Here is a 17,813-nt window from a genome sequence, read left to right as displayed (position 1 = left end):
TAAATCCCAACGCCAGACCTTCCTTAACTGGTAGGTCCTTTTTTTCTTTTTTTCTTTTTTTTTAATTGTTATTTTCCCAATGCATTTTTTTTTCCCCCTGTACCGCATGGTGACCCGGTTACACATACATGGACATGTGTACATTCTGGAAGGTCCTTTTTAATGACGTCCCCTCCCTAGAGCTCCTGAGAGCCATTAAACGGTGGAATCCTTCAGCTTAAGGAAAGTGTATCTGTTGAGTTCTATTTCATGGGAAAATAGTGAGCTGTACGTAACTCCCTCCTAACCAGAATATTTTATTACTAACTCACCAGTTACACAGCAGTTTATCGTACTAATAATGGCTTCACTAAAATCTCTGTCTAGGAGTTCCCTGGTGGCTTAGGGATTTACGGGTCCAGCATTGTCACTGCTGTGGTTTGGGTCACTGCTGTGGTGCAGGTTTGATCCCTGGCCTGGGAATATTAAAAAAAAAAAAATCTCCATCTGTAGCACTCGCCGTATGTGGACCATACAGTGAGGTCTTCAGTTCTTTCCTGAGATAAACGCATCATCTTCATTTAGTCCTCAAAACAGGAAACGTTCTCATCACTCCTTATGCTGTCCTCTGTGTCCCTTGTATTTGACTCCCTGTTCTTCTTTGTGTATAATCCCTCCTGATTCTCTGCAACGTTTCCAGAGACTATGAGTCGAAGAAACCAGTGTGGGACCAAGATGGGCAGGTGGAAACTTGCAGTGTCTTTCCCTCCTTCCCGATTTTGCGCCCATTTCTAGGTCATGGGCAGTGTTCCAGTTTCCAGGAGTTATTTCCTTTGCTAAAGGCTGTGGCTTTCCAGTGCAAACGCTGCTGGTTTTGAAAGTTCCCTGCTGCTTTTGTCATCCCCGGAGCTAAATGCCTTTGCCAAAAAAAATCATTTCTTTTATTTCCTTTTTAAATATTTAACATTCTGTAAAATTTAAAATTATACCCCCAAATGACAAATAGCCTCGGTTTTTTATTGCTTTACTTCCAAGCAGCTGAAAGTAATTACAGATGTTATCACATTCATTTATCGAGTCACTTATTTATTCATTTACATATTCATCTAATAAATATTTATTGAGTACCTGTTATATGCCAAATATTGCTCTAGGCACAGGGGATACAGCAGTGAACGGAACAGACCAAAGCCCTGCCTTTAAGGGACTGGTCTGCAGAGCCTGGGCTCCCCAAGGCCCTCTCGGGGTGAGTGAGGTCAAAACTCTTTTCCCGATGATGCTGCGGCTTTATTTGCCCTCTTCGCCACATTGACATTGCCTTGAAGGCACAAGAGCAAGGGCTGGTACGACAGCTGGCCCGCAGCAGCGCACATCAGGCAGCTGCACCAGAATGTGCCGGTGCTCGTTGTGTTGCCTGGAAGGAAGAGGAAAAAAGCCATTTCAGCTTAAGAATGTCCTTGGAGCTCCCTGGTGGCTCAGCAGGTTAAAGACCCAGCATTGCTGCTGCTGTGGCAGGGGTTCAGTACCTGGCCTGGGAACTTCCACAAGCCAGGAGAGCGGCGCCCCCCCCCCCCCCCCGCAAAAAAAAAGTCCTTGAAGAAGCGGTCAAGGTTGTTCATTTGTATGGTCTCAACCCTGAAGTACGCAGGTCTTTTTAGCCGTCTGCGTGATGAAACGGCAACGCACATAAACCACCTCTCCGCGGGGAAGAACAGGTCCTTGTACCTTGTGATGTGCATTGAAGCAGCTGCTTTTTTCGTGGAATAGCATTTCCCCTCGAACGAAGGGCTGACAGACAAACTGGGTATCCCACTCCGGTGTTTGGGAGAAACTGTCTTGAAAGTGAACAGAGTGAGCCTGTCACTTCAAGGGAAACAACTGAGAATATTTTTGGCCAATAATAAATGAAATTTGAGCTCTCAAAGAAAAACGAGAATTGTAGAACTCTTTGTCACCGGAAGCTGAACAGCTTCCCACTTCTTAAAGACTTTCCTAAAGAGATCTCTGATGATAGCAATTGCCAGGAGTTTTTGATATTGTGCAATGAAATTAGAAACCTTTGAAAGATTTGCATAGCGTGGTGAACCAGTATTTTCCAAAGGATCCGTGCATGAGGTTACAAAATTAAGCTGGGTAAAAAGATCTGTTCAAAGAACAAAAGAGGCTAGATGGATCGGATTTTATTTTTAACTTTTGGTTTTAAAATAATTTTATTTTTAAAAATTTATTTATTTTTTTGGCTGCACCCATGGCAGATGGAAGTTCCCAGGAGCAGGGAATCCAACCTGCACCACGGCTGGATCCCTAGGACACTGAGCTACCAGGGAACTCCAAAATAATATTAAATTTACAAGAAAAATGCAGGAATAGTACATAGAGTTCCCAGATACCCTCGCCCAGCTTTTCCCAGTGTTAACATCTTTCTTAACTATGGTACATTTATCAAAACCAGGAAATTATCGTTGGTACAGTACTGTTAACTGAATCAGAATTGATCGAAATTTCCCAGTTTCTCCACTGACGTCCTTTTTCTGTTAACTGATTAGATTTTAATGTAACAGTACAAAAGCCTTATTGATAAGGTTTCAAGCTCTCTTTGCAACTAACCTTTAAGAGACTACCACTTGTAGAGTTTTAGTATATTAGCAAAAGAAAATATTCCATTATCAGAAAAGTCTATTCAAATGCTCCTCCTTTTTCTAATTTCATATCTCTTTGAGTCTGGGTTTTTTTTTACATATACTCAACCAAAATAATATTTTGTAACAGATTGAATACAGAAACAGGTGTGAGAATCTGTTTGTCTTTTTTTTTGGCCATGCCACTGCATGTGGAACTTCCCAGGCGCAGGGGTAGAACCCACACTACAGCAGTGACAACACTGAATCCTTAACCCACGGAGCCACACGGGAATCCTGCTTGTCTTCTTTTAAGCCAGATGTTAAATAGATTTGCAGAAATGTAGATGTATTCTGTCTCCCTCATAATGCGCTGGCTGCGAGGTGTACAAAATGGTGCAGCCCCTGTGCAAAGCAGTCTGGCAGGTTCTCAGAAGGTTGAATACAGTTACCATACGTCCTAGCAATTCCACTCCTAAATATTATCCAAGTGAGAGGAAAACATGTCCACCCAAACTTTGCAAAGAAATGTTGACGGCAGCCTAATAGCTGCAAAGTGGAAACAACCCGAGTCCATGAGCCAATGAATGAATATTAAATAAACTGGATGTATCCATATATTGGAATATCATTTAGCAATAAAAAGGAATAACGTATAGCGATGCTCTAATGTTGATGAACCTCGAAAACATACTAAATAAAAGAAGTCAGGCCTTCCTGTTGTGGCTCAGCAGGTTACAAACCGGACATAGTGTCCGTGAGGTTGCAGGTTCGGTCCCTGGCCTCGCTCAGTGGGTTAAGGATCTGGCGTTGCCAGAAGCTGGAGTGCAGGTCACAGATGTGGCTCAGATGTGATGTTGCTGTGGCTGTGGTGCAGGACTGCAGCTGCAGTTCTGATTCGACCCCTAGTCTGGGACTTAACATGTGCCGCAGGTGCGGCCCAATCGAGAAATAGAAAGAAAGAAATGAGTGGATTGTGAGGTATTTGAATAATCTCCCAATAAAGCTGTTTTATATATATATATATATAAGCTATGCCATTTTCTTAATAACGTTCTTGAAAAATATTTTTATGTAAGCACATAAGCTCATTACAGTTATTCTTAAATGAATTAATACATATTTGTCATATCTCAGTTTTACTTCCTAACATGGTAAATATCACCAGCTATACATACATTAAACAAAAGCTATTTGGGGTCCTCATAATCTTTAGGAGTGTAAAGATCTTGCGCCTGAAAAGTAGGAGAGAGGCAATAAACACAACAAACAAGGACATTTCATACGGGCTCTCCTTGAAATCAGATCCATTCTTGAAAACAAAAGGGTGGAGTTCCCATTGTGGCTCAGCGGAAACGAATCCGACTGGGAACCATGAGGTTGAGGGTTCGATCCCTGGTCCCCCTCACTGGGTTAAGGATCCGGCGTGGCTGTGAGCTGTGGTGTAGGTCACAGATGCGGCTCAGATCTGGTGTTGCTGTGGCTGTGGTGTAGTCCGGCAGCTACAGCTCCGATCTGACCCCTAGCCTGGGAACTTCCGTATGCTGCACATGCAGCCCTTAAAAAAAAAAAAAAAAAGTGCCAGAACTGGCTGTGCTGTGCTGCCCTCTGCATCCTGTTACCCACACACCGTTTGCAATTCTGATAATGCGTTTGAGATAGAAATGTTTACAGGTATTTATAGCACATTTGGGTTAGTGAGTTCAAATAATGAGGGCCGCTGCTGTCGGAAGGCGATATGTCTGGGTGGAGGCATAAAATAAATACGATAAAGAGGGTGCAGCATGCGCGGCGAGGAGGAAGTCACAGATCCCACGTGGTGGTCAGGGCTGGCCTCGTTGAGATGACCTCTGTGCAGAGACTGCAGGTTTGGGGGGAAGGGAGCCAGGCAAGTGCCTGGAGGGAGCATCCCTGGCAGCAGGAGAAGCAGGCAAGGCCCTGAGAAGCGAGCGAGCGTGGCGGGCTGGGGCGTGTGCAGATGGTGGCAGGACTCTGGCTCTCATTCTGTGTGAACTGGAGGGTTTGGGACAGGGAAGGGACAGGATCGTCCTGGCTGTGGCATGGAAAAGAGACTCTAAGTGGGAAAGAGGAATCTAGACGACCAGCTGATGGGCTGTGACAGTGACTCTGGCAGGAGATGAGGGCATCTTTGGCCCAAGCCCCTGGAGGAGCAGAAATGCCGTTGGATAGGCAGGGGACTGCGGGCAGAGCAGGTCTGGAGGGAAACGTCCAAAATTCAGCTTATGTCGTGTTGGAGGTGGCAGTTACACATCCTCGAGGCGATATTGATTAGACGGCTGGAAGTGGGCGTTGGGCACTGCAGTCTGAGGGAGAGAGGCCCGCTGGAGCATCATCAGCATCTCAAGGCCCTAAGGCTGGATGGGCTGCCCGGGCGGTGGGGAGACCAGAAAAAGCAGGGCTGCCGATCGGGGCCCAGGCACCCCGATGTTAGGACACGCCTGAAATGGAGACCAGGGAAGAGCAGCTGGGGTACGAGGAAATCCGGGGGCATGTGGGTCCAGGAGGCCGAGGGAGGGCAGTGTTGCTGGAGCCGGTGTGATGCGCTCCGTCCAAGCCCAGAGCCGTCAGGGAAGGTGCAGGTTTGGGGGCCTTGTCGGTAGCAGCTGCGGGGATGGTACAGATCGGAAGGCTAATGAGTGCAGTTAAGAGAAAATGAGAGATGTCTTCAAGATCAAAAATAGACAGCTCTTGAGGAGTTTGCTATAAAAGGAAGGTGAGACGTGGGGCCGTCGCCAGTAGGGCATGCGGGGACAAGAGCAGGCTTTATCTTAATGAGAGAAATAGCATTAGCCCGTTGGCTGATGGAAGTGATGCGGGCTAGAGGAAAGCTGGTTGTGGAGGAGAGGGAGGAATGGCTGGACCAGCATCTCTGATAGGTGGGAGGGTTGGAACCTAGTGCCCAGAGGGGGCGGTTGATGGGGGGGCGGGTAGGGGCAGGGGGGGCTTCGACCATGTAGCTGGAGGGCAGGAGGGTGTGTGAGTACAGACGGGACCTCTTTGCCTGTCGCTTCTGCTTGCTCAGCAGAGAGGGAATCAAGGGGCTTAGCTCCCAGTGCGAGGGAAGGTGTTAAGGAGGTGTTGGAGGTGAGGAAGCAGAGGTGGAGCCCCCACCTCCTGGAGGGGCAAGTGCACAGACTGGGGAAAAGGCAGGGTGATCGCGGGCAGCGCTCAGCCTGCTCCTCATTCGGGGTCGGGACAGCTGGTCTGACCTGTGATGCTCTCCCAGCGTGTCCAGCTGCTGCAGTGGGATTTGTACTGGGCGGAAATTGACCAGATGGGTGTGACCGAACAACAGCGGGACAGAGGCCCAAAGGGACACACCGGGACGCGCTCTTACCGCTTGACTGTGGCATCTCAGCTGAACCAGGAGGGAAGCGGGGCCAACAGGGGCACGAGGAAGAGTGAGACGTGGGAGGATCGATGGGTCGTAGTTGAAGGATTGTTGACAAACCAGCGGAAATGAGCTGGGAAGACAGGAAGTGGCAATCCGAGAGCAGGGTGCCCGGGACTGAGATCAGGCTCTGGTCATTAACCGTGGGGGTGAGGAGGGGGGGCAGCGGGGGAGGGGACGCCGGGGGCTTAGAGGCCAGGCTGTTGGAAAGCGCGTGTTGGAATCCTGAAGAGCTGTGGCGGGAGTGGTGCTGGGGAGAGGAGCTGTGAGCGAGGAGCTGAAGACAGGAAACGAGCCAGGATGCTGAGAGTCAGAGGCGACAGCAGCAGCCAGGAATAGAGGATGAACTAATGTCATCAACTCAAGGGGTGGGGGTGGGGGGAGAATGTTCCGGAGCTGCTGCTGAGGAGGGAGAAGGACCCCTCCCCTCCTCCAAGCCCACCACTCTGCGGGAGGAGAGCAGCCTGTCTGAGGGGAGATCGGTTTCAGCTGCGCAGGGTTCTCAGCGGGGCTGCGGGCGCTGTTCTGCTTTGCAGGCTGGTCCGCAGCAGCCCTGGCCTCTAGAAATATCACACACACCAGTTGTCACAGCCAAAAATGTCTAACAGTGCCCAATGTCTCCTGCCCCTGGTTGAAAGCCACTGCTATAAATAAACCACATTTTGGGTTCTCAGCATTTTTGAGGTTCATTGTCCGGAGATTTCTTAACTCAAAAGAGTCTGAATGTTAAATTGAGGTGCAAACTTTGTCAAGACCCTTGTTCATAACAGAGGTTACAAAAACCATTAATCCAGCATTCCCGTCGTGGCACAGCAGAAACAAATTCAACTAGGAATGGTGAGGTTGCAAGTTCGATCCCTGGCCTCACTCAGTGGGTTAAGGATCAGGCATTGCCATGAGCTGTGGTGTAGGTTGCAGACGCGGCTCGGATCTGGCATTGCTGTGGCTGTGGCGTAGGCCTGCAGCTACAGCTCCGATGGATCCCTAGCCTGGGAACCTCCATATGCCATGGGTGCAGGCCTAAAAAGACAAAAAAAAAAAAAAAAACCCAAAAGCATTTATCTAAGACCTGAAGCAGAGTTTCCTTTATTATTTTTAACTGGTATAATCTGATGCTATTCTAATTACCGAAACATTATGAAAGGTTGTGCTTAGAGATTTCCCTTCCCATATGATTCAAAATCTGTATTTTATAAAAGCAAAAATTAGAAATGGGTAAGAAACCCAGAAGTTAAAATTTTTAAAAATTTAATTTCTAAAGGAAAACGTAGCAGAATAACTTCACAGCCCTGGAGCGGGCAGGTTTCTTAGCTAAGACTGCTAGAACCCATCAGCCAGTCTCAAGTTTTTTTCATGGCCTTCCTCCTAATCTCCTTTTTTTTTTTTTTAAGTCTTTTTAGGGCCGCACTCTCGGCATATGGAAGTTCCCAGGCTAGGGGTCTAATCGGAGCTACGGCTGCCGGCCTACATCACAGCCACAGCAACACCAGATCCGAGCTGCATCTACAACCTACACTGTAGCTCACGGCAAGACTGGATCCTTAACCACTGAGCGAGACCAGGGATCGAACCCGCAACCTCAGGGTTCCCAGTCGGATTCGTTTCCCCTGTGCCACGACAGGAACTCCCCCATCTCTTTTTACATTTAGGAATAGCTTAGCCCAGCTTTATTTTTTTTTAAAGCAAAAGCGCTGGGGTGTCTGGCCCAGTGTTAGGTTTGCCAAAGGGTTGTAGTGGGAGCAGCAGAGAAGAAGTTCCTAGAACAGAAGTTTACCTCAGCTGAGGCTGGGAAGGTGAGTTGTGAACAGAAGTACGAAAGAGCATCAGGAAGAGAAAAAGGCCCAAGTGTCAGATGGAAGAAGGAAGCTGAGCTGGGCGTGGGGAGATGGGCGGGGGCTCGGGGAGAGAGGAACTCCAATGCAGTCACACATCGTTTTCATGTAAAAACCCTTTGTAAACGGACGGCACAATACACGTAAAATCCCATCTGTGGTGGTGGCTTGATTTTGATCAAACACGACAGGCTCATGAAATTTTGAGCTGGAAACAATCTTTGTAGCGTTTAGAAGTTGTTTGCAAACACAGCATTTCTTTTGGTCCGATTTTGGTGCTACAGCCTTGACCTATTTTTTTCCTTGTTTCAGGGTTCAAAAAGGATCCTTCGCTCCAACGAGATCATCCTTCCAGCTAGTGGGCTGGTGGAAACAGAGCTGCAGTTAACCTTCTCGCTCCAGGTAAGGACCTGGTCCCTCAGGTCATTCCCAGGCCGTGTCCAGCCCTGTCCCAGGCAGTCCTTCTGTCTAGAGACTTTTCTCTAAGAGCAGCCGCAGCCCAATGGTTTAAAGTCACGTAGAGCTTCGGCGGCGGCCAGCCTGGAAGGGCCAGAGCAATCACGCAGGGGCCCAGGGGGCTGCTGACAAGGACGGCCTGGCTCGTTCACCTTTCCCCTCTCCTGGGGTAGGGCTGTCGGCCCCACTGTCCCACCGCACTCAGCCCTGTCACCTCTCCTTAGTAGCCCACGGCAGCCCGCGGCGAGGGGGCCCCTCCCACCCCTTTTTGCCCCCAAACTGCAACCTCCATCCCCCTCCTCCTCCTCCTGACGGTCCTAGCATGTCTGTCTCCCACCACGACCCCAGGGGTCCAGATTGAAGCCCATGGACACTAGATCTCCTGGCAGGGAGAGAGGCTGTTTCCTGAACACGTGTGGACCGCCGAGCTGAGCCAGGCGTCCCCTCCCCCGTCTCCCCCTGCCGAGGTCCCTGTCCCGTCTCGGCTTAACTGTGCTGGCCCTGCTCTGTGCTCGGCAGTACCCCCACTTCCTGAAGCGAGACGCCAACAAGCTGCAGATCATGTTGCAGAGGAGGAAGCGTTACAAGAACCGGACCATCCTGGGCTACAAGACCCTGGCCGTGGGGCTCATCAACATGGCAGAGGTGAGCGCACGCGGCCTTCGCAGCCCGCCGGAGACCCCAGCCCAGCCTGCTGCCTGGGTGTCTTGTTCTCTGTCGCAGGGTAATTCTCTTACTGGAACTTCAGGACATGCCTCTCTCTATCCAGTCCTTTCTCTGTCACCAAAGGGTTTTTCTTTCACATTTAAAGAAACGTCAGACTTAGAGAAAAGTTGACAGCACAGTGTAGAGTCCCCACCTAGGAGGGGAGGTCCCGTCATGGCTCAGCGGAAACGCATCTTGACCAGCATCCATGAGGACTCGGGTTCGATCCCTGGCCTCACTCAGTGGGTTAAGGATCCGGCGTTGCCAGAGCTGTGGTGTGGGTCGCAGACCCAGCTCGGATCCTGCGTTGCTGTGGCTGTGGGGTAGGCCGGGAGCTACAGCGCTGGTTCCACCTCTAGCCTAGGAACCTCCATATGCTTCAGGTGTGGCCCTGAAAAAAAAAAAAGACACAATTAAATTAAAATAAAGAGTCCCCATCTGCCCTTCGCCCACATTCCTCAGTGTTAAGATACCTGCCTAGTTATTCCTGCACAAGGTTCATTTCCTAGAAGTAGGAGTACTCGCCCGTGTGCCATGACGGTCGGGACCTTAGCACCCCCCCAGGATCCCCCTCTGACCGTGGTGCCCACTCAGGTTGTGCCAGCGTCCCCATGACATCGTCTGTAGGCCCAGGGTCTCACCTGGGATAATGGGCAGTCCCTCCCATCCTCCTTGTCTTTCATGCCCTTGACTTTTTTTTTTTTTTTTTTTTTTTTTTGGCTCTTTAGGGCCATACCTGTAGCACAGGGAGGTTCCCAGGCTAGAGATCAAATCAGAGCTGTAGCTGCTGGCCCACGCCAGAACCACAGCAACGTGGGATCTGAACCGTGTCTGTGACCTACACCACAGTTCATGGCAACATGGGATTCTTAACCCACTGAGCAAGGCCAGGGATTGAACCCACATCCTCATGGTTGCTAGTCAGATTCATTAACCCCTGAGCCACAACAGGAACTCCAACTCTTGCCATTTTTTTAAGAGTACAGGCTGGGTACTTTATTGGCCGTTCCTCAGTTCAGGGTTGCTGTTATGCGAAGCTTCCGTTTGGGCAGAATTATCGCAGAAGCAGTGCGGGCCGCGCTACGTTAGCGGAGGCTGACTTAGCGTGTGATTAACTGAAGGCGGTGTGTGCCAGGACTTCCGATAAAAGGTTAATTAATACATAAGTTGTTCTTGTCACTGAAAGAAATGTTTTATAGGGAGATGTTTTGAGACCATCTCCTCATATCATCACCAAGTCATTGTAGCATCTGTTAATGATTCTTGCCTGAATCAGCTATTACTTTGATGCTATCCAAACATGACTTCCCAGGCCCACTGCTCCTTCTGTGTCTGTCAGCTGGCTTTCTGCTGTAAGACGGAGCTCTCCCTTCTTCCCCATTTACTGGTTGATTCATTTCTTTGTATCAGTGATGAACCTGTGGGTTCCTGTTTCATTCAGTGGGGTTTAGTCTGCTCTGTCATGACTTGCTTTGATGCTCATATTACCTCGAATGCGGCCAGTGGGAGCCCCTTCAAACCGCCTCCTATATCCTTTTTTATACGTCCCAGCATTCTTAAATGTTTCTGTCCTCTCTGGAAAAGAAAATTACAGTTTCATCGTGTCCTTTCCCTGACCCAGCCTCAGAATGAACTGATTCTCCAAAGAGCCCTGGTCCCTTTTAGTGGAGAATGGGATTTAGAAGCCAAGGTCTGGGCACTGGGAGCGCTCATTTTCCCAGCTGGGCTTCTGCTCCCTTTCAGCCCACTGAGCTGGAGCCAGGCACGTGTCCTGTTTCCTCACCTGTTCACCTTCCAGTCAGTTCCCAGCAGGTGGCGCCATCGGGCTCCCTCCGGCCTCTCTTGCCCGCTTCCAGCTCCCTCCCCTCGGAGTGTTTGCTCAGCCCTGACAAAGGGGAAGGGAAAAGGGGCCACAAGTCAATTTTAAAACTTATTCCTGTTCTTTCATCGTGAAGTAGGAAGAAATTTGAGGCCATAATAAAATGAGAGACGGCCCCCCAGCCGGTCTTTCTGTCCTCGTGGTTTGTATCAGAAGGAAGCCCAGGGTGGGGGGCATCCCCGTGTCCCCAGCTGAGTCAGGTACCCTGGGTACCCTGGGTCCCTTTCTTCACGGCCAGGCACAGGGGACCCCTGCCTCAGGTTCCACCGCCCCCACCCCCAGCCTAGAGAACTAGTTCCTCTGTGAAGGACTTGAATGAAAATGCAGTGCCAGAAATGAGCAGTCGTTTTCAACCTCAGACCTTGATTTTCATCTCTGGGCACAAGTGTCTGACCCACAGCTGGCACTTCTAGAGGTGGTTTTAAAGTAAGACCAAAGTAGAGCTTCCCGGTGGCTCAGTGGGTTAGAGATCCGGCATTGTCACTGCTGTGGGTCTGGCTACAGCTGTGGTTGGATTTGATCCCTGGCCTGGGAACTTCTGTGTGTCGTGGGCATGGCCAAAAATAACTAAATAAATAAGACCGAAGGCCGTAGGAGAACAGTGGGCATGAATCTGGAAGACAGGACGAGAACGTGCCAGCAGAACACTTGGCATGCACACCCGCCGAGGCGCCCTCCACAGCGAGGCGTTTCTGCGCCACTCTGTGCTCGCAGGTGATGCAGCACCCGAACGAAGGCGCCCTGGTGCTCGGCCTGCACAGCAACGTGAAGGACGTGTCCGTGCCTGTGGCAGAAATAAAGATCTACTCCCTGTCCAGCCAGCCCATTGACCACGAGGGCATCAAGTCCAAGCTGTCTGGTAGGATGTGCGAGGCCACCGTAAGCCCTGCGGGTCAGGAAGGCGCCCATCCCTGGCCCCCATTCCTAGCAGAGGGGAGCTTAGAGATCCCTGAACATAAAAGGAGGCAGCTGAGGCCGCCCCCCCTGCCAGGGTTCCACCTGCGGGGAGCACGGTCGCAGCCGGTGGAAGCCTCTTAGGCCAGATCCTCCCGCGGCGAGGTGATCTCACTAAGGCGTCTGTTTCCAGACCGTTCCCCTGACATTGACAATTACTCGGAGGAGGAGGAGGAGAGCTTCTCATCCGAACAGGAGGGCAGCGACGACCCACTGCACGGCCAGGTAACCTCCCACCGCCCTCCCCTAAAGCGTCCGAGAAGCAACCCAGCCGCTGCTGGCGTCTCCAGCCCCTTCCATCCCCTGCCCACCAGGACCTGTTCTACGAAGACGAGGATCTGCGGAAAGTCAAGAAGACCCGGAGGAAACTCACCTCGGCCTCCGCCATCACCAGGGTGAGCCTCAGAGGTCTGGGGAAGGGCTCGGCCGAGGCTTTCGGTCCGGGGGTAGGTTGGCAGTGGCGCCTTCCTGGGGCTTTGTAAGGTGCGCGGGCATCCCCCAGGGCCTCCGCCTCGTCACGCGTCACCGCCACGGAGACCCAGCCTTTCCGATCGGAGCACGTGACATCCTTGGGGTTCTTTTAGGACGGAGACAAGGTGGAGGAGCCTTGTTGTAGACTTTGGAACAGGTGCTTGCTCAGGGAGCAGGACGCCCCAGACCCCCCACCCCCCTCTCCTGGTGCTCACTTGGGATCACGTGCTGCCCGCTGCGTGGATAATCCAGTCCTCCCTAAGCGTGTCTTTTGGAGCTTTTATGCAGAAGTAATAATAGTGCTCGGAACTGTGGTCTTGGTGCAGCTTGAGAGCGTTGGAGGTAGTCCCGCCTGCAGGGACCCGTGACCCTGGAGACTAGATGCCCTCGGAGTTTGTCTCCTGCCTGAGATTTCCTCGGGAGTCACTATTTGGGGTGAAATTAGAGTCCTGATTCCTGAATTTCTAGGTGAACTTTGACCTGTTCTGGAGTTCCCGTGCCAAAGCAGGGGAGGGGCAAAGGTGCCCCGAGCTCTTTGGAAGAGAAGGTCACAGTTCTGTTCCCCGCCTGAGGCTTCCTGACCCTCCCTAGTGGCGAGCCGGCCCGAGGACCCGCGAGGAGGCCAGACCTCCAGAACCTGCTGTACTTGAGCCCAGAGACGCGCTGCCCTCCCCAGGCACCCCCACATGTCCGGGGCGTAAATGTAAGCCCTCAGGACTGGGGCCTCCGTTCCCCACTGGACGTGAGGACAGCGAGCCGGTGGTTCCCCTGTCCTCAGGCATTTCCCCTTGATGGGCCAGGCCCATCTCAGCCGCCAGCACCGCCCTGTGCTCCGCCGCCACGGGGGGTGGGGGGGGGGAGGAGGCTGGAGGGCTCTTTCTCCTGCCCGGCAGCCACAGGAGGCCCCCCCTTGTTCCCACGGGCCCCCCAGCGCCTCTACAGCTCCTCTTCCATGGTCTCTGCACCGCCTCACCCGGATGCTCGCCCCGGGTTCAGCCCTCCTTCGGTGTTCGCTCCCGGAGGGCTTCTTTGTTACGACTGCAGGCCCTTCGGGGTCAGAGTGCAGAGACCCCGTAGCTGTGCTTTCCTTCCCGCCGCCTGTGCCCGCGTCTTCCTCCCTCCCTGCCAAGAGCACGTGTCCCAGGCGCTCCGACGGCCTCGCTGCTCGCGGCGCTGCCCTTCCCGCCTTTGGGAGCCCCCTTTCTTGAAGGCCTCGTTCTGTCTCACCCACGCGTTAGTCCCCTCTGTCCCCAGGGGGTGAGTGTCACTCTGGCAGGAGATGCTCATGGCCTCCCGCCGCTCGTCCCTGGCTTGGAGACAAGAGAGAAGGAAGGTCCGGCCCGAGCTGTCCCGGAGCTCGGTGTCCAGTGACCACAACCCAGTAGGGCAGGCGCCGGGCAGCGGAGCTGTGTGTCAGCGGCAGCAAGTGGGAGGTGACCAGCTCTGAGCAGGGGAGATTCACGGGCCGGATGCCGAGAGATGGGCTCCGGGAGTAAATAGAACTTGGGGGGGGGGGTTGTTGGGCCGCGTCTGGTCAGGGTGGAAGGTCGCGTGTGGAAGGTCCGGCGCTGTCCAGTGGCTTTTCCCGGCCTTAGAAGCCATCAGTTCCCCCGTGAGTGGTGGGAGGGGGCTCGGGGTCGCACGGGGCCCTGGGGCCAACAAAGGCCTTTCACTTGGGGAGTAACGTGGTTGGCTTTGCAGACGGCCCTGGAAGGCATGGAGGGGACGTGGACAGTGGGGGCATTGGTAGGAGGCTGTCGTGGTCCCGTAGGGATGCGAGGAGGGCTCTTAGGGGTGGACAAGGAGGGAGGAGGCAGCGACCCAGACCGGGGGCTGGGGGAGCTCTGGGTTCTGACTTGGTGACCAGGTAACCAGGAGAGCGAGTCCACGGAGAAGAGGATGAGCTCCGTGTTGGAAGTGTCGAGTGGGCAGTGCCTCTGTGCAGACGGGTGGACGTCACCAGGGGGCAGTGGCTGGGCAGGACCAAAGGAAGAGATGGCGGGGGATGCTCGGTGGGGAGTTGTCAGGGTCGAATCTGCCTTCCCACCCCCGTGCCCCCCAGTTCTTTACAAAGTGGGCACCGCGCACAGTGGGTGTGTCTGACACTGTTGTGCGATTTGTCCCTACAGCAACCTAACATCAAACAGAAGTTCGTGGCCCTGCTGAAGCGGTTTAAAGTTTCAGACGAGGTATGAACCCTGACCCCCGAGTTTCACCCTCATTCCTGGGCCACACTCCGTGCTGTCCTGGGAGTCAAGAGTCCAGGATGCCCCAGTGAGAAGGTAGCTAACGGAGGGCTTCGCACTATTTAGAAAGACTCACACGTGGTGCCCAAGGCTTTCCGGAATTTGGAGCAGGGAAGCGTGGTTATACCCACCCACTGGCTAATGCCAAGCCCGGGCTTGGGGGTGGGGCTCGGTCACAGATCCACCTGCAGTTGTTTAGTTCCCCCCACCCCGCCAAAGAGCATCGTGAGCAGCAGCCTGCAAGGTGGGAACAGCCTCCCGGGTGTCAAGCACTGGCCGCTAAGAAGCGGGGTCTTCCTGGGCTCTGGGCCTGCTGCCGGTGTTCACAGACTCGCTTCTCAGAGCACTGAAAGAGGGCTGGAGATACCAGTTGTTGAGAGAGAGACCTGTGTGCCCCGGGGCAGTGGAGGCCGGCTGCCAAGGCTGCCAGAGCCCCGGCCTCGAGGCTTTCTCACGCCTGATCCTTGGGAGAAGCACGGCCGCGCACCCCTCCCCCCGCCCCGCTTCTCCTCTTGACACCAGGTCCCGGTGGGGAGTGCGGGGCAGGGGCGATGAGAGGGGAAGGTGGCCAGCCTCCCGTGTCCCTGCTGTCAGGACTGGTGCCCGTCAGAGAGGAGGGTGTTGCATGGGTGCCATGTCGTTCCTGGGGTAGCCCCTAACCCAGAGCCTCGCTCCCGCTGCAGGTGGGCTTTGGGCTGGAACACGTATCCCGGGAACAGATACGGGAAGTGGAAGAGGACTTGGACGAGCTCTATGACAGTCTGGAGATGTACAACCCCAGCGACAGTGGCCCCGAGATGGAGGAGACGGAGAGCATCCTTAGCACACCGAAGCCCAAGCTCAAGTGAGGCCCCGCGCCTCCCCTCCCAGGCCACGCAGTGTCCTAGACCCCTCCTGTTACCCGGGAGCCCTGGTTCTTCACCCCAGATGAGCCTCCCACGGTGGGGGGGAAGGGCGTGGTTCTAGCCTCCAGGTGACAGAAGCCCTGAGAGGACGTTGCCGAAGGCCTTCGGGCCAGGCCCTTGTCCAGCCTCTGCGGTGTCCTTCTTCGCCCACACCCCCGAAACCCAGGTCTTTCCTGAACACCAGCTCTACCCGGCTGTCCACAGGCTGCCGTTCTGGGCCCCGCGGCCGCTGACCCTGGCTGTGCTTCTTTGCCGCAGGCCGTTCTTTGAAGGGATGTCGCAGTCCAGCTCACAGACGGAGATTGGCAGCCTCAACAGCAAGGGGAGCCTCGGCAAGGACACCACCAGCCCTGTGAGCAAGACCACTGGCCATGGGAGTGGGGGGACGGGACCGGGGGGCACTTGGGGCTTCATACTCCAGGCCCTCTGCTCTGGGCTCGTTTGGGACCTCAGGCCATCTCCTTTCAACCTCGGCTGTGCTCACCCCCGTCCTGGATGGGAACTTCATGCTCTGACGCCACTGCTGGGTCCTGGCAGGTGTTCTTTGGGGTCTGTTCCCGCCATGACATGGAGTTTTCCCTCCCAGGACACACCGTGCCTCCAAACCTCGCTCAGTACCCCTCACTGGGCACTGGGAGTAGCTGGGAGTGTGGCATCTGGCCAGTGGTAGCGGTTCTGCATCCAGGCTGGGGAAGGGGCGGGCACAGAGGGGCAGGAAGCCCACAAGGTTGGCTCAGGAGAAATTACACAGGCTTTGTTCAGAAAAAGAGCAGGGCCCTCAAAGGACTTAGAATTCATTGGCCAGGTTTCCGTGTTGCCGGGTGAGCCGGAGGGGAAAGGCGCTGTCTGTTTCCCCCCCACTACCCCGAGCCAGCACCACCACCCGCCCCCGGCTGCTCTGTCCGCCCTTGGGAAGGCGCTCCCCAGCTGTGGAGCAGAGGCAGGAGCCCGGGTCAATGCTGCACCTGCCTCAGGCCCTAGGAAGCTGTCCTTCCCCTTGTTTATGACCAAATGCAAGAAGTGCATTTCAGCACAGTTTACAGTTTGCTGTTGAAGCCCAATGTCTTATCTGTAGATCAAAGAAACGGAATCCTTTAAGTCCTCCTGCTCTTGCTGCTTAGCAGAGGGAATACCGAACTCACCCTGCAAATAGGTTTTAACTGAGGAAATGACATGAAGCCTGTGAGGCCTGCCATCCCCTGAATTCAAAGCGCTGTCTCTGGAAGAGCTGCCCAAGCGTCCAGAACCATCTGCTCAGGGACTGCCTTACTGCCTGCTGCCACCAGGTGGCGCTGTCTTCCACCTTATCCCTCTTCCCGCTGAAAGCGCAGTGGGCGTGGTTTGACCCTAAAACAGCGGCACCACGTGGCCATGGCGGGTAATGTGGGATAGAAAGGCAGCCCACGGTGAGAATCCCTCCTTAGAGGAGCCTCAGGAGTTGTGATGCCGCGGGGTTAAGGTTCCAGCGTACTACTGCCTCAGCTTGGGTCGCTGCTGGGGCATGGGTTCGATCCCTGGCCCCGGAACTTTCACATGCTGCAGGTGCGGCCAAAAAACCAAAACAAAAAAAGGCAGAAAAACCTCAGACCTGCCACTTGCAGACCCTGCACTCTCAGCCTTTCCAGCCCGGGTTCATGTGATCTGGAGTGAGGAGGCCTCACCTGACTAGTTATGTTTAGGAGGAAGCTATGGCTGCCCTTTCTCACGGGGGGCTGCACAATTCTCACTGTCCATGTGGCCAGATCATAGGCCCCTAGAGCCAGATTCCGTATTAAAAATAAACATAGGAGTTCCCGTCGTGACGCAGTGGTTAACGAATCCGACTAGGAACCATGAGGTTGCGGGTTCGGTCCCTGCCCTTGCTCAGTGGGTTAACGATCCGGCGTTGCCGTGAGCTGTGGTGTAGGTTGCAGACGCGGCTTGGATCCCGCGTTGCTGTGGCTCTGGCGTAGGCTGGTGGCTACAGCTCCGATTAGACCCCTAGCCTGGGAACCTCCATATGCCGCGGGAGCGGCCCAAGAAATAGCAACAACAACAACAACAACAATAACAACAACAACAAAAAAGACAAAAAAATAAATAAATAAATAAACATAAGTGATGACTCCTCCAGAGGGAAACCTGAGACCTGGCTGGCAGGACTGTCTTACGGTGTCCTAGGAATGCAGAACAAGGGCTCTGCTAACACAGTGCAACTGAATGATGAACTGGGTAATGCCCTAGAAGCCCTAAGCATGGCCCCTAACATATGGCGAACCCTCGATAAAGGTTAGGGATCGTTGTTATTAAATCAGTCAGAGACACGATTTTTATACTCATGAAGCTGTTTCTGATAGAATTTGTAGGTTCCGCTCTT

The 17,813-nt window shown here is 53.5% G+C and overlaps 1 protein-coding gene and 1 long non-coding RNA gene across 2 annotated transcripts in view; one reads left to right on the top strand and one right to left on the bottom strand.

Moving 5' to 3' along the window:
- PACS1 (phosphofurin acidic cluster sorting protein 1) overlaps positions 1–17,813 on the top strand; it is a 138,965-nt gene that overhangs the window by 104,202 nt on the left and 16,950 nt on the right. Inside the window, 8 exon segments of the mRNA XM_021082811.1 lie at positions 8,154–8,243; positions 8,817–8,942; positions 11,596–11,740; positions 11,969–12,060; positions 12,150–12,230; positions 14,436–14,495; positions 15,236–15,396; positions 15,716–15,809. Coding sequence (XP_020938470.1) covers positions 8,154–8,243; positions 8,817–8,942; positions 11,596–11,740; positions 11,969–12,060; positions 12,150–12,230; positions 14,436–14,495; positions 15,236–15,396; positions 15,716–15,809 — 849 coding nt within the window.
- On the bottom strand, positions 1,081–6,874 carry LOC110259238. The gene is made up of 2 exons (XR_002341434.1): positions 5,956–6,874; positions 1,081–1,393 (listed from the first exon to the last, which is right to left on the bottom strand). It is a non-coding gene; the product is annotated as an uncharacterized LOC110259238 (long non-coding RNA).

Source organism: Sus scrofa, chromosome 2, assembly GCF_000003025.6.
Source record: "Sus scrofa isolate TJ Tabasco breed Duroc chromosome 2, Sscrofa11.1, whole genome shotgun sequence".
Classification (NCBI taxonomy): domain Eukaryota; kingdom Metazoa; phylum Chordata; class Mammalia; order Artiodactyla; family Suidae; genus Sus; species Sus scrofa.
The sequence above is the reverse complement of the archived record's forward strand: the minus strand, read 5'-3'. Positions and strand labels throughout refer to the sequence as shown.